Genomic DNA, 11,604 nt, shown 5'->3' on the forward strand with positions numbered 1-11,604 from the left:
TTTAGTGTGATCAGAATTCTATGCAAGATTGTTTTGTTTTGACAACAATTTTGGTTGATTTTGTTGGATTGATTAGTTATGTATAAAACAAGACATAAGTTGTTATATTATAATCCCAAAAATAGTTGCACAACAGAACTTTGTTGTTAGTTTCTTATTCTTCTGCTAAGATCATAAAATAACAACATATTGTTTTTTTAGAACACTAACTAATTTGAATTTTTTTATAAAACCCGTCTACTATTTATCAAGTTTGGTATTGAAAAAATAAGACATAAGTTAGTAGGTTTTTGTTTGAATAATTTGTTTGATTATAAATTTTATTATATTTTTTTCTATAGAAATTTTTTATTTATACATTGTCAATCGGACGGTACATATATAAGGGCATAACAATTTTATTTCGCCCCGGTATCAAAAATCAATGGACCGGCCCTGGCACCATGGCTCATTCAAGTTGCCATTGCCATTATCCTTCATCAACTCCACCATCTCCCATGCTTTATCTCTTTGTAATCACCATTACCTGCTGATTTTCTTTTTCCTTTAACCAACCATTACCACCATCCATCACCCTCTCCCTCTTTGTCACCATAAACCCTTGACATTGTCGCCTTCTTTCCAAACCCTCGAAGACTGTGTCGGAGTTGTAACCACCTTCTTCACATGTATCTTCCATATGCCCTAATTAAATTCGACCTTGTGCAACTTCATGGAACGGAATACTCCCAATGTCTCTTTTTCTCCCTATCTACATCAACGATGCTTGATGGAAACGAAGCTAAGAAAGTAAATGCATATGTGTTTGATTTTTTTATAGTATAAAATGATTTGAATTTCATTTTCCTTCTAATTTATGTCATGATTCAAAGTTTCATCTTGATTCTACTCTTTAAACATATTCCAGTATCTGAGTTTGTGGTTTTGATTTCAATATTTGATGTCTGATTGTAGATTTCAAAAATGACAATCATGCTCTTTTGACGATTTTGTCAACATAATCCATGTAAGCTAATTTCATAATTGTCCCGATAATTTTGTCCCATTTTTCGGCTAAATTTATGAGTATATTAACTATAACAAAGTAATTGCAGATTGTGAAAATGACTACTACACCCTTGTGACCATTTTGAATATTGTTTATATGTTGTGAAATTTAGCAGAATGTATTACCACTCCATTTATCTTGACCAAATACTTGATTGTGCTTTCTAATAAACCAAATGAATATTTCACAGGGTATAACTTCTTGGGGACATCATGAAGAGGCTTAGGCGGGTTGTGGTTGTAGCCTCCAACCCGTAGGTAAATTGTTATTAACTTTTTTTTTTTTTCAGTACATTTTTATAGATATTTGACTATGTTTGGAAAGCCCAATGTAATGCCACTCTTGATAGTGAATGGGTGAAAATGTCTCTGATTGATGATGTTTCTATAAGGTTGGTCGCTAAATTCTGCACTATTTTCACTCAATTTTACCATAAATATATTTTTAACCAATTTCCTTATGATGGTTTGTAAAATAAGAATTTTATGAGCCTTCCAATTGATTGAAGTGTCTATTTGGGGGCATAAGAATATTTTTCTTAAAAATAAGAAGCTTATGATTTTTTTTTTCGGTTTTTTGCCACATGTATACTACAGTTATATTTGCGAATATCTTTTCCATGGTTATATGAATTTACATAAAATGGTCACTGGTTAAGTAAAAATACAAAAAAAATGATTGTTTTAGACTTTTTGGTAAATTTGGCCTTCTTTTTGTCATTTAGATGAATTAAAAATAAAGAAAAGAACTTTATAATGATATCAAAGTCTTATATCATTAATTTATAATTTTTTGGGGAAAAAATAACAATTTTGACTTTCTTTAGTCAATTTGCCAATTTTTATTCTTTTTGGTCATTTCAACCGGTTAAAAAGGAACAAAAAAAAACTTATACTAATATGAAGCAGTAATAACAAAAGTTCGATTTATTTTTGCGGTTCCAATGATCATTTTGGTGTTTTTGGACATTTTGGTCATTATTACTATTTTTTGTTACTCTTAATTTGGACCACTTAAATCACATATGTTGAAATCTTTCTCGTTCTCTTGGTTTGATTTTAGGGTGACATTGACCGCCTAAGTCTCCCATGTTCCATGACCACCAAACACCCCTATTCTGGAAATATACTTTTAGAATCTTGTATGTATATTCAGAATTTATGTCTCTGTTATCATGACTTAATGTGTTTGGTATTGTCCTTTTTGCATATTATTCTATTTCTTTGACAAAACTGACATTCCCATTCTGGTCCTTTGAACCTTTAGCTCATTATAAATCAGTTTTGCATAAAAATGAATCTCTGATATGTGTTTAATGTGATTATGTGATAGGTTTTGGTACTTGATACACATGACACAACAGCAATCAGTGGTAAATACTTTAACTATTTTTACAATCACCCCCTATCTCTCTACTTACTCGAAGTATGTGTCTGGATGTCAATGATTTCTTCTAAATTATTTCTAGCTTTTATTCTAAAACCCATCAGTCATTTGAGTATATTAAGATTGTATGTGTGTAAGAATTTGAAGAGTAACGCTTATAATGTTCACATGTATTTATGTGTTTTTTTGTCATGTTAGGTGATGGTGGAAAAAAGTTGGCCTTCTGGTTATAATTAAACCTGTTTTTTTGGGTTTGGATACATACCGGTATCTCCAAGACAAAAAAGGTATGAAGTTATGCTTTTGTTTCATATTCATGTTGTGTTTACCTCATTTTTTGCTTCTCATGGCTAGCAATTAGAAGTTAACTAATATTTTTGATGAGATATGTTAGCTTGTACACCTTATTGGGTTGTTATGAGGGTTATCTTTGAAACAAACCCTGATCACATTTTTATCTACAGATAATTCCTCAGGCTTGATAAAAATATAAACGATACACTCGTAAAGGAAGTACTTAAAGATAATGCATATTTGAGGTGTTTGTGGCGTGCAACAGTGTGAAAATACTTAAGTGGGACAGATGGAAAAGTAAGTTGTTTTTTCTGTGATTTATTCAATTTATTAACATTAAATCCATTCGCAATGTCATTATTTAAAATTTGATTGTTGCGACTGTTTTACTTATAGGATCTATTGGTTTTCTGTATGTGAAGTCACTTCTATACCTTTGCTTGAGTATGGTGTTGCCATCAAGAAACTGTTTTAACAGACAAATTGGTTCTTGGATACAATGTTGTTAAAGGTAATAAATATTTTGTATTCTCCATAACATCATATGACATTTTGTTGCGAAATGTAGTTTCTTTTTCTTGCTAAGGTTATGTTTTTTTGGATAATTGGTACTATTTCTTGGGATGTGTATTACGCAAATGTAATTTTAAATCTTTATTGTAATTGTATAATGTACCTCTTAATTTCAAGAAGTGGGTTTCTTTGTTTATTTATGATTTTATAATGGCTTAGTTGCTTTTTTTTTTTGGACAAAACTGCAAAATTGGTCCCTGTGGTATTCAAAAATCTTTGGATAGGGTCCAAAAAGTTTCCAACTTGCATGGATGGTCCAAAATCAAAACATTTCCGTGATTTAGGTCCAAAAAAACTTAAAAAGATGATTATGCCCTTTTATTTTCTTTTTTGTATTTTTTTATAATTATTTTAATATTGTTTTAACTAAAAAATAAAGAAAAAATAAAAAAAAATCCCCCACCCCACCTCTCTCTCTCTCTCTCTCTCTCTCTCTCTCTCTCTCTCTCTCTCTCTCTCTCTCTCTCTCTCTCTCTCTCTCTCTCTCTCTCTCTCTCTCTCTCTGTGGAAATCCATACCTGAAATCGTAGAAACCTATACCAAAAATTCAATCAACAAATTCAAATCCATAATTCTCTCTTTCGAGCTATTTGATATATCACAACTTTGTACAATTGGGATGGATCGATCTGTACATTCTAATCTAGCCTACCTCTCCTTACAAGTAATGCTTATAATTTCGGGTCTCTTTCTCTCACAATTGCAGTTGCAGGTTAGAATCCAAAAGAAAAAAAATGATATGCCCAGCTCTTACTCTCTTACTCTGAATCTGATTTTACAGGTTCGAGTGTAAAGAAAACGAGAAAAGTGGTCTTCTTCTTCCTCTCTGCGTGATTTATGTATTGTAGTTGCAAGTGGGTACTGTAAAGAAAACGAGAACAATGATATACCTACCCCACCACAAATCTTCATCTTCGCCCGTCTCTACCTCCACTTCCACCTTCGCCTTCGTCGATTTCTTCTTCTCCACCTTCGCCGACCTCTTCTCTTCTTCGCCACAGCTCGGTAGAGTTGTGTTGGCTGAGTTGATTCATCGCCTTTGTTTTTACTGATGAAGTTGAATCCCAAATAAAATCCATAAGTTGAAGTAAAATCATAAAAATGGGTGTCAATTTAATCATTGAAGATGGAGCTACGGAAGCTGCGATGTCGTCGATTTAATGGTGCGATGGAGGAAATCAGAGAATTAGGGTTAGGGTTTGTGATGGAGACATAGACGAAAGCTGTGAGAGAACAATCGGATAGTGATAATGAAATTTGTCATGGTGTATGACTCTGACAATGTGATTCATCAGGTGTTCTTCAAAGATAATGAAACCTAACAAAAACAACTCAGTAGTTCATGAGCAAGATGAAGTTCAGGAGTTATGTCATTGTGTGTGTGTGTGTGTGTGAGAGAGAGAGAGAGAGAGAGAGAGAGAGAACGGGGTGGGTAGGATGAGGGATATATATTTTTTCTTTTTTCTTTATTTTTTAATTAAAATGGGACTAAAATAATTATAAAAAATACAAAAAAGAAAATAAAAGGACATAATCGTCTTTTCAAGTTTTTTTGGACCTAAATCACGGAAACGTTTTGATTTTGGACCTTCCATGCAAGTTGGAAACTTTTTGGACCCTATCCAAAGGTTTTTAAATACCACAAGGACCAATTTTGCAGTTTTGTCCTTTTTTTTGTTTTATTTTTTACTACTAAATCTTCAATGTTGAAACTTAAACTACGATCATATTTACATGACATAATATAAATGAAAAAAAAATAACAATGGGTGGCTCAAACAACCATAAAGTCTGTAATGGTTGTAAGTTTTCGATTTAAATTAAGCAATGCCAAGTACCTACTTTCAATTTCTTATGGATTAAATATCAATTTTCGGTTGAAGACAATAATGATTATTTTAAATTTATTAAGTATAGCAATGTTTAGGGCATGTGGTTATTGTAATCATCAACAAATTGAAAATGTGATGTTAAGACCACCACGATTCGTAGTCTGCATGCGGGACACTCACCCAACAAATTAAAAAAAAAATCCGTGACACTCACCCAACAAGTTATAAAAGAAAAAAATGCAAGAAAAAAAACTACAACATTTTAAATTATTTAAATAAAAATTATTTGATACAAATAACTATATAAATAAGCCTAACATGTGGAAACTAAAAGTTTATTTCTTTATGTATTGCAAGGGTCACAACTATTCGTTGCGGTAAACCGACCAATAACACTATATGCATAAAAAAACTAACCGTTTTTATAATTAATTTTTGAAAAAATTATTTGTATCCTTCGTTTAGCGCGGGAAAACGGCTAGTGTGTGTGTGTGTGCGCATATATATATATATATATATATATATATATATATATATATATATATATATATATATATAGTGCCGGCCCAAGCCTAGGGCGAGCTGGGCCACGGCCCAGGGCATCAAGGTGTAATGGGGCATCAATTTAAAGCCTGTTATATTGTATTGTATATTGCTTGGGCTTTGGTTACTTGGTTAGTCCGGTAAAATGTGAAGACTAAGGGCAGGAGACGGAAGTGGCAACAACAACAACCGATGGAGACCTAATTACTGATTAGCGCCAACCGACATATCGACTCTTCATTCTTCGATTCTTCTTCGCCCAAAGATGAAGAACACAAGGCGTCGGCGTCCTTCTGGAGAATGGAGAGGACCGTTACACCCTTGGCTATATCGATCGGCAATCGCTCACAAGTAAGTCATCGTCTCTGCTTCTCTCGTCCTGTCGTCACTTCGGCTTCAGGGCTCAGGCAGCCTTTTCTTGCCCTTTCTCTCGTTACTCGTTAGCTTCTCCTATCTCCTATGTTCTATAGTTCTGACTTCTGAATCGACCTCTCACCTCTACTCTAAAGCTGTAATAGTTTATCTATTGCAGTAAATTATTGATTTGTTGTGTTAAAGTGAAGAAGATTCAAAGGTGCCAAATTGGGATTGATTGAATTTGTCCTCCTGAAGTCCTAATAATCCAGTAAGTTTTATCTATTATTTCAATTTTCAAATTTCTGCATAATCTGAAATGTGTATTCATATTTTGATTTTTCTGATAAACTGTATGTACATCACATTCATTGATTTTTATATAACCGGCTTATTGTTTTTATATAATCTGATGAAATGTGTAATCTGAAATGTGTATATGTTTTTATATAATCTGATGAATTTGTCCTCCTGAAATGTGTAATCGGCTGTAATTGTTTTTATATAAAATGTTGTGTTTTTTTTTTTTTTTTTTTGAATCATGATATGGTTTTCTGAATTCTAAATAATTTGTTATATGAAGTTGAAAAAATTATGTGTTTTTTATTTTTGAATAATATGCTGTTATTGTTAGATTAATTTTTGAAAATCTAAAGGATACTATTTCTTTTTTTGTTTAGGTTGTGGATACGGATTGATAACTTCAAGTTGTGGATACAGATTGCTAAGTAACTTCAGGTTGTATCTTTCTTTGTTGTTACTACATTTTGACTTTTAATTTTTTTTTGTGAAGTTTAAATATGTTTCCTAGAAAACAACCATCTGGTGCTCAAAATAGAAAAAGAAAACAAAGAGAACAAGATCTTACTAATAAATTACAAGGATCTTTAAATAAGTATTTTTTTAGAAGTGAAAATAATGACGAAAATTCTAATGATGTTGAAACTAATGATTTTGTTGATAATTCTAAAGGTCCAATTGAAACTTCTAATGAACCTATTGAAAATTTTAATGATCTTGAAAATAATGATGTTGATAAATCTAGTGATATTAATATTTTTGATCCAAGAGTATGGGATAAGTTAGATTTAAAAATGAAAGATTTGCTTGTAGAAAAATGGCCTATTAGGGAAATTGAAAATAACAAAATTTTTCCATAAGATGCACTAGGTAGACATTTTTCTTGTGAATTTTATGTTCGTAAATTAAGAAATGGTGACTCTTATGATAGAAAGTGGTTGGTTTATTCAAAAGAACTTGATAAAGTGTTTTGTTTTTGTTATAAGTTATTTAAAACAGCTCGATCTAGAAGTAATTTGGCAACCGAAGGAATTAATGATTGGAAACATCTTAGTGAAAAATTGAATGAACATGAACATAGTTCTGAACACATGATAAATTTAAAAACATGGACACAAACACGACTTAGGTTAAGAAAAAATGAAACAATTGATAAAGAGTTACAAGAAAGAATAAAAAAAGATACTCAACATTAGAAAGAAGTTTTGATAAGAATTATTGTTGTTGTAAAATGTTTAGCTGAATATAACTTGGCTTTTCGTGGAACTAACGAAAAAATATATGAGAAATCTAATGGTAACTTTTTAGGTGTACTTCAAATGATTGTTGAGTTTGATCCCGTAATGAAACACCATTTTCAACTTATTCAAGATAAAAAAAAGTCATTTTCATTACCTTAGTCATAAAATTCAAAATGAATTAATTGAAATGTTGGCATCCGAAGTAAAAAGTGCAATTAATAGAAAAATAAAAAAATCAAAATATTTTTCGATAATTCTAGATTGCACTCCGGATGCAAGTCGTAAAGAACAAATGACTTTAATTATTAGATGTGTTGATGTTACAAGTGTTCCAATAAAAGTTGAAGAGTTTTTTTTAGAGTTTTTAATTGTAGAAGATACATCTGGTTTAGAACTTTTTAATGTGTTACAAAATGCTTTAAAATCTCTTGACTTGGATATAAATTGTATCCGAGGACAAGGATATGATAATGGAGCAAATATGAAAGGCAAACATCAAGGTGTACAAAAAAGATTATTTGATATAAACTCAAGAGCTTTTTATATGCCTTGTGGATGTCATAGTTTAAACTTAGTTTTGTGTGATATGGCAAATTCTTGTCATAAAGCTAAAACTTTTTTTGGTACGTGTCAAACAATATATAATGTCTTTTCTAGCTCCACACATAGATGGAGCGTTTTACTTGATCATGTTGATGAATTAACCCTAAAATCATTATCTACTACTTGTTGGAAAAGTCACATTGAAAGTGTTAAAGCAATAAAAACTCAACTTTTTCAAATAAAAGAAGCATTAACAAAATTAGCTCAAGTGAGTGATGATGGTAAGGTTTGTAGAGATGCGGAATCACTAGTAAATGGTGAATTTTCTAATTTTGAATTTATTTTAAGTTTAGTGATATGGCATGAAATTTTATATAGAATTAATTTGGTAAGTAAAAAATTACAATCCAAAGATATGATTCTTGATGTTGCAATAAAAAAACTTAGAGGGATTAGTTAATTATTTTGAAAAATATAGGGAAAATGGGTTTGACTCTGCTATTAATGAGGCTAAAGAAATAGCAGAAAATATTGGAGTTGAACCAAAATTTCCTATCAAACGTGTTTATAGTAGAAAAAAACAATTTGATGAAATTCCAAATACCGAAAGAGAACAACAATCTTCTCAAGAAAATTTTAGAACTGATTATTTTATTGTTATAGTAGATATGGCTCTAAATCAATTGAGAAGTAGATTTGAGCAAATGCAACATTTTGAATCTATTTTTGGATTTTTGTTTGATGGTTTAAAGTTAAAATCTTTATTTGATGATGAATTAAAAAAATGTTGTAAGAAACTTGAAACTAGTTTGACAAATGGTGAGGACCTTGATATTGATGGAAAAGATTTATTTATTGAGTTACAAGTTTTGCAGGAAATGTTGCCGGATGAAGCTTACAAAGGTGAACATCCTTGGACAGCCATTCAAATTATGGAGTTTGCAAAGGAAATGGACATGTTTCCCAATGTGTTGGTGGCATATAGGATTTTGTTGACGGTACCGGTCACGGTTGCTTCCGCAGAAAGAAGTTTTTCGAAATTGAAGTTATTGAAATCATATCTTCGGAGTACCATGACTCAAGAAAGATTAAATGGATTAGCAATTTTGAGTATTGAAAGTCAATTCCTACGAAGTCTTGATTATGATAAACTAATAGATGTTTTTGCTTCAAAAAATGCAAAGAGGCATCGTTTTAGATAAATTTTATGTATGCTTTTGTTTGTGTAACCTTGTTTTCGTTTGACTATAAAATTTATTTCATTTTTGCTATTTTTTTTAATTAAATAAAGGCATAATTTAGAATCTTTCCCCGGGCATTGAAAATCAATGGACCGGCCCTATATATATATATATATATATATATATATATATATATATATATATATATATATATATAGGTTCAGGTTCATTTGAGACCATTCTAATTTTGTGAGACCGTGAGACCAAATCTAAAAATAATTTTAAAATGCAAAATAAATGGAAAAATCCAAAAATTCTTTTTTTAAATGTTATTTTCGGAACTTGAATTAACTAAAAAAAATATTAAAAAAATATAAAATAAATAAAAATAAATAAAAAAAATCCGTTTTTTTTTTTGAAAATACGTGAAATATTCTAAATAGAATATTTCACTGACATATTCTAAAAAATAATTTTAAAATGCAAAATAAATGGAAAAATCTAAAAATTCTTTTTTTAAATATTATTTTCGGAACTTGAATTAACTAAAAAAAATAAAAAAAAGTAAAAAAAAAATTCTATTTTTTTTTGAAAAATACGTGAAATATTCTAAATAGAATATTACACTGTATATATTCTAAAAATAATTTTAAAATGCAAAATAAATGGAAAAATCAAAAAATTCTTTTTTTAAATATTATTTTCGGAACATGAATTAACTTAAAAAAATAAAAAAAAAATAAAGAAATGCGTCTCACGGTCTCACAAAATATAAGTGGTCTCAAATGAACCTAACCCTATATATATATATATATATATATATATATATATATATATATATATATATATATATATATATATATATATATATATATATATATATATATATATATATATATATATATATATCAGTCTTGGTCCGTATATATTTCATCCGATTTTTTATGATTATCTTATTCTGACTTCTTTATTATATTAAGAAGAAAATAGACATATCAGTGATGGAGTGATGGGGTACCCCTAACAACGACATCGTAAAATTATTGACGCTTGTCCTTTTAAAACAAAACATGACTAAGTGTTAATTTGGAAGTGTTGAATATATATCAAAGCATCAATAACGAGCTTCAACGATGGTTTCAAATGATGTTCTCAAACAATTAGTAAAGGCCGTATATAATCTAGTGTAAAAATATAAAAAGAAAATCCCAAAAGTAGTCATATCTGAATATTTTTTGGTTATATAAAAAGATAGTATTTGTTTCGCAATACATAACACAGCAAAATGCCTTTTTCATGTGCAATATATTTTTCTGACATAAAATATTATGTTGTGATGAGGGTTGGAAAATACCCTCTTAGGAATATTAGTGATTGCGTACTTTGTGATGAACTCTAATTAGGTATGGCGGTTGATAACTGGAAATGAGTTTTCTTGTTAAACTTATATATGTTTAGTCGTACATAATTTTTTGTATTCAATCCGTCAAATACACTATAATCTGCATTTCCAAATTAAGTGGTCAAACACACTTATTGGGCCATATGCGAGAATCAAGTTACAAAGTATTTTCTACTTTGGTTAATTTGATGGCACTTTTAATGTATCTTATATAGATGTCACACGTTCCCATAAACGACTATAAATTGCGTCCCGAGCAAACATTTCAACTTTTCGTGGCCTGCAGAGTGCTAACGGAGCGCATATCTGAAAAAGAAACTCACAAAAATTCAAATTTCAAAATGAAGAAAAAGAGATTTTTGGAGAAATTCAACCGTTAAAACATGATTTCATTACCGTAGTGATGTTGTAGAAGTAAAACAGATGAGATTGATACCTTGTTTACTTGATTTGGATGAAAAATGAGTGATTTGAGTGATTTTTTGATGAAAGAACTTGAAAACTAATGGAATCCAGAGAGAATGTTTGGAGTTGTGGTGGTTAAAATGAGGCCTGCGACCCATATTAATAGGAAAAGACGAACCTGCGACCGAATAGATAGGACCTGCGATCGCATCTATAGAATCCTTTACCCACAGAGCAATTCGAAAAACAAGTGAATTATTAAAACCTCCAGTGTCAACGCCAATGATGTTTGATGTGTTTGCTATTACAAGACCACCAAATCCAGTAACAGAGGCGATTGAAGAAAAAGAAGTAGAGAGTGATGAGTCTCATTTTGACAAGAAAAACCCGGAAAGAGAAAAGACACAAGCTAAAGACACGAGAATGAGGAAAGAACCAAATCGGAAACATAAAGAAGATGTCAACCCAACAATGCAAGAAAGTTCAAGAAAGGCATTCAATA

The 11,604-nt window shown here is 30.4% G+C and overlaps 1 protein-coding gene and 1 long non-coding RNA gene across 3 annotated transcripts; both read left to right on the forward strand.

Annotated features, from left to right (window-relative positions):
- Positions 1-1,990: 1,990 nt before the first annotated feature.
- Positions 1,991-3,465, forward strand: LOC145062485 (uncharacterized). 2 transcript variants are annotated; one of them, XR_013687577.1, is made up of 4 exons: positions 1,991-2,420; positions 2,633-2,721; positions 2,899-3,025; positions 3,125-3,465. It is a non-coding gene; the product is annotated as an uncharacterized LOC145062485 (long non-coding RNA). The 2 variants fall into 2 exon arrangements; XR_013687578.1 differs by having other exon boundaries at positions 3,151-3,465.
- Positions 3,466-7,863: 4,398 nt separating this feature from the next.
- LOC145064498 (uncharacterized) lies at positions 7,864-9,316 on the forward strand. The gene is made up of 3 exons (XM_079011939.1): positions 7,864-8,395; positions 8,493-8,502; positions 8,593-9,316. Exons 1-3 carry the CDS (start codon positions 7,864-7,866, stop codon positions 9,314-9,316), a joined length of 1,266 nt encoding a protein of 421 aa, XP_078868065.1.
- The last annotated feature ends 2,288 nt before the right edge of the window (positions 9,317-11,604 follow it).

This window comes from Lactuca serriola, chromosome 7, assembly GCF_051521515.1.
Source record: "Lactuca serriola cultivar US96UC23 chromosome 7, Lser_US96UC23_V15, whole genome shotgun sequence".
Taxonomy (NCBI): Eukaryota; Viridiplantae; Streptophyta; class Magnoliopsida; order Asterales; family Asteraceae; genus Lactuca; species Lactuca serriola.

Coding starts and splice junctions, on each gene's coding strand:
- LOC145064498 (XM_079011939.1), top strand. CDS start 7,864: ATGACTTTAATTATTAGATGTGTTGATGTTACAAGTGTTCCAATAAAA.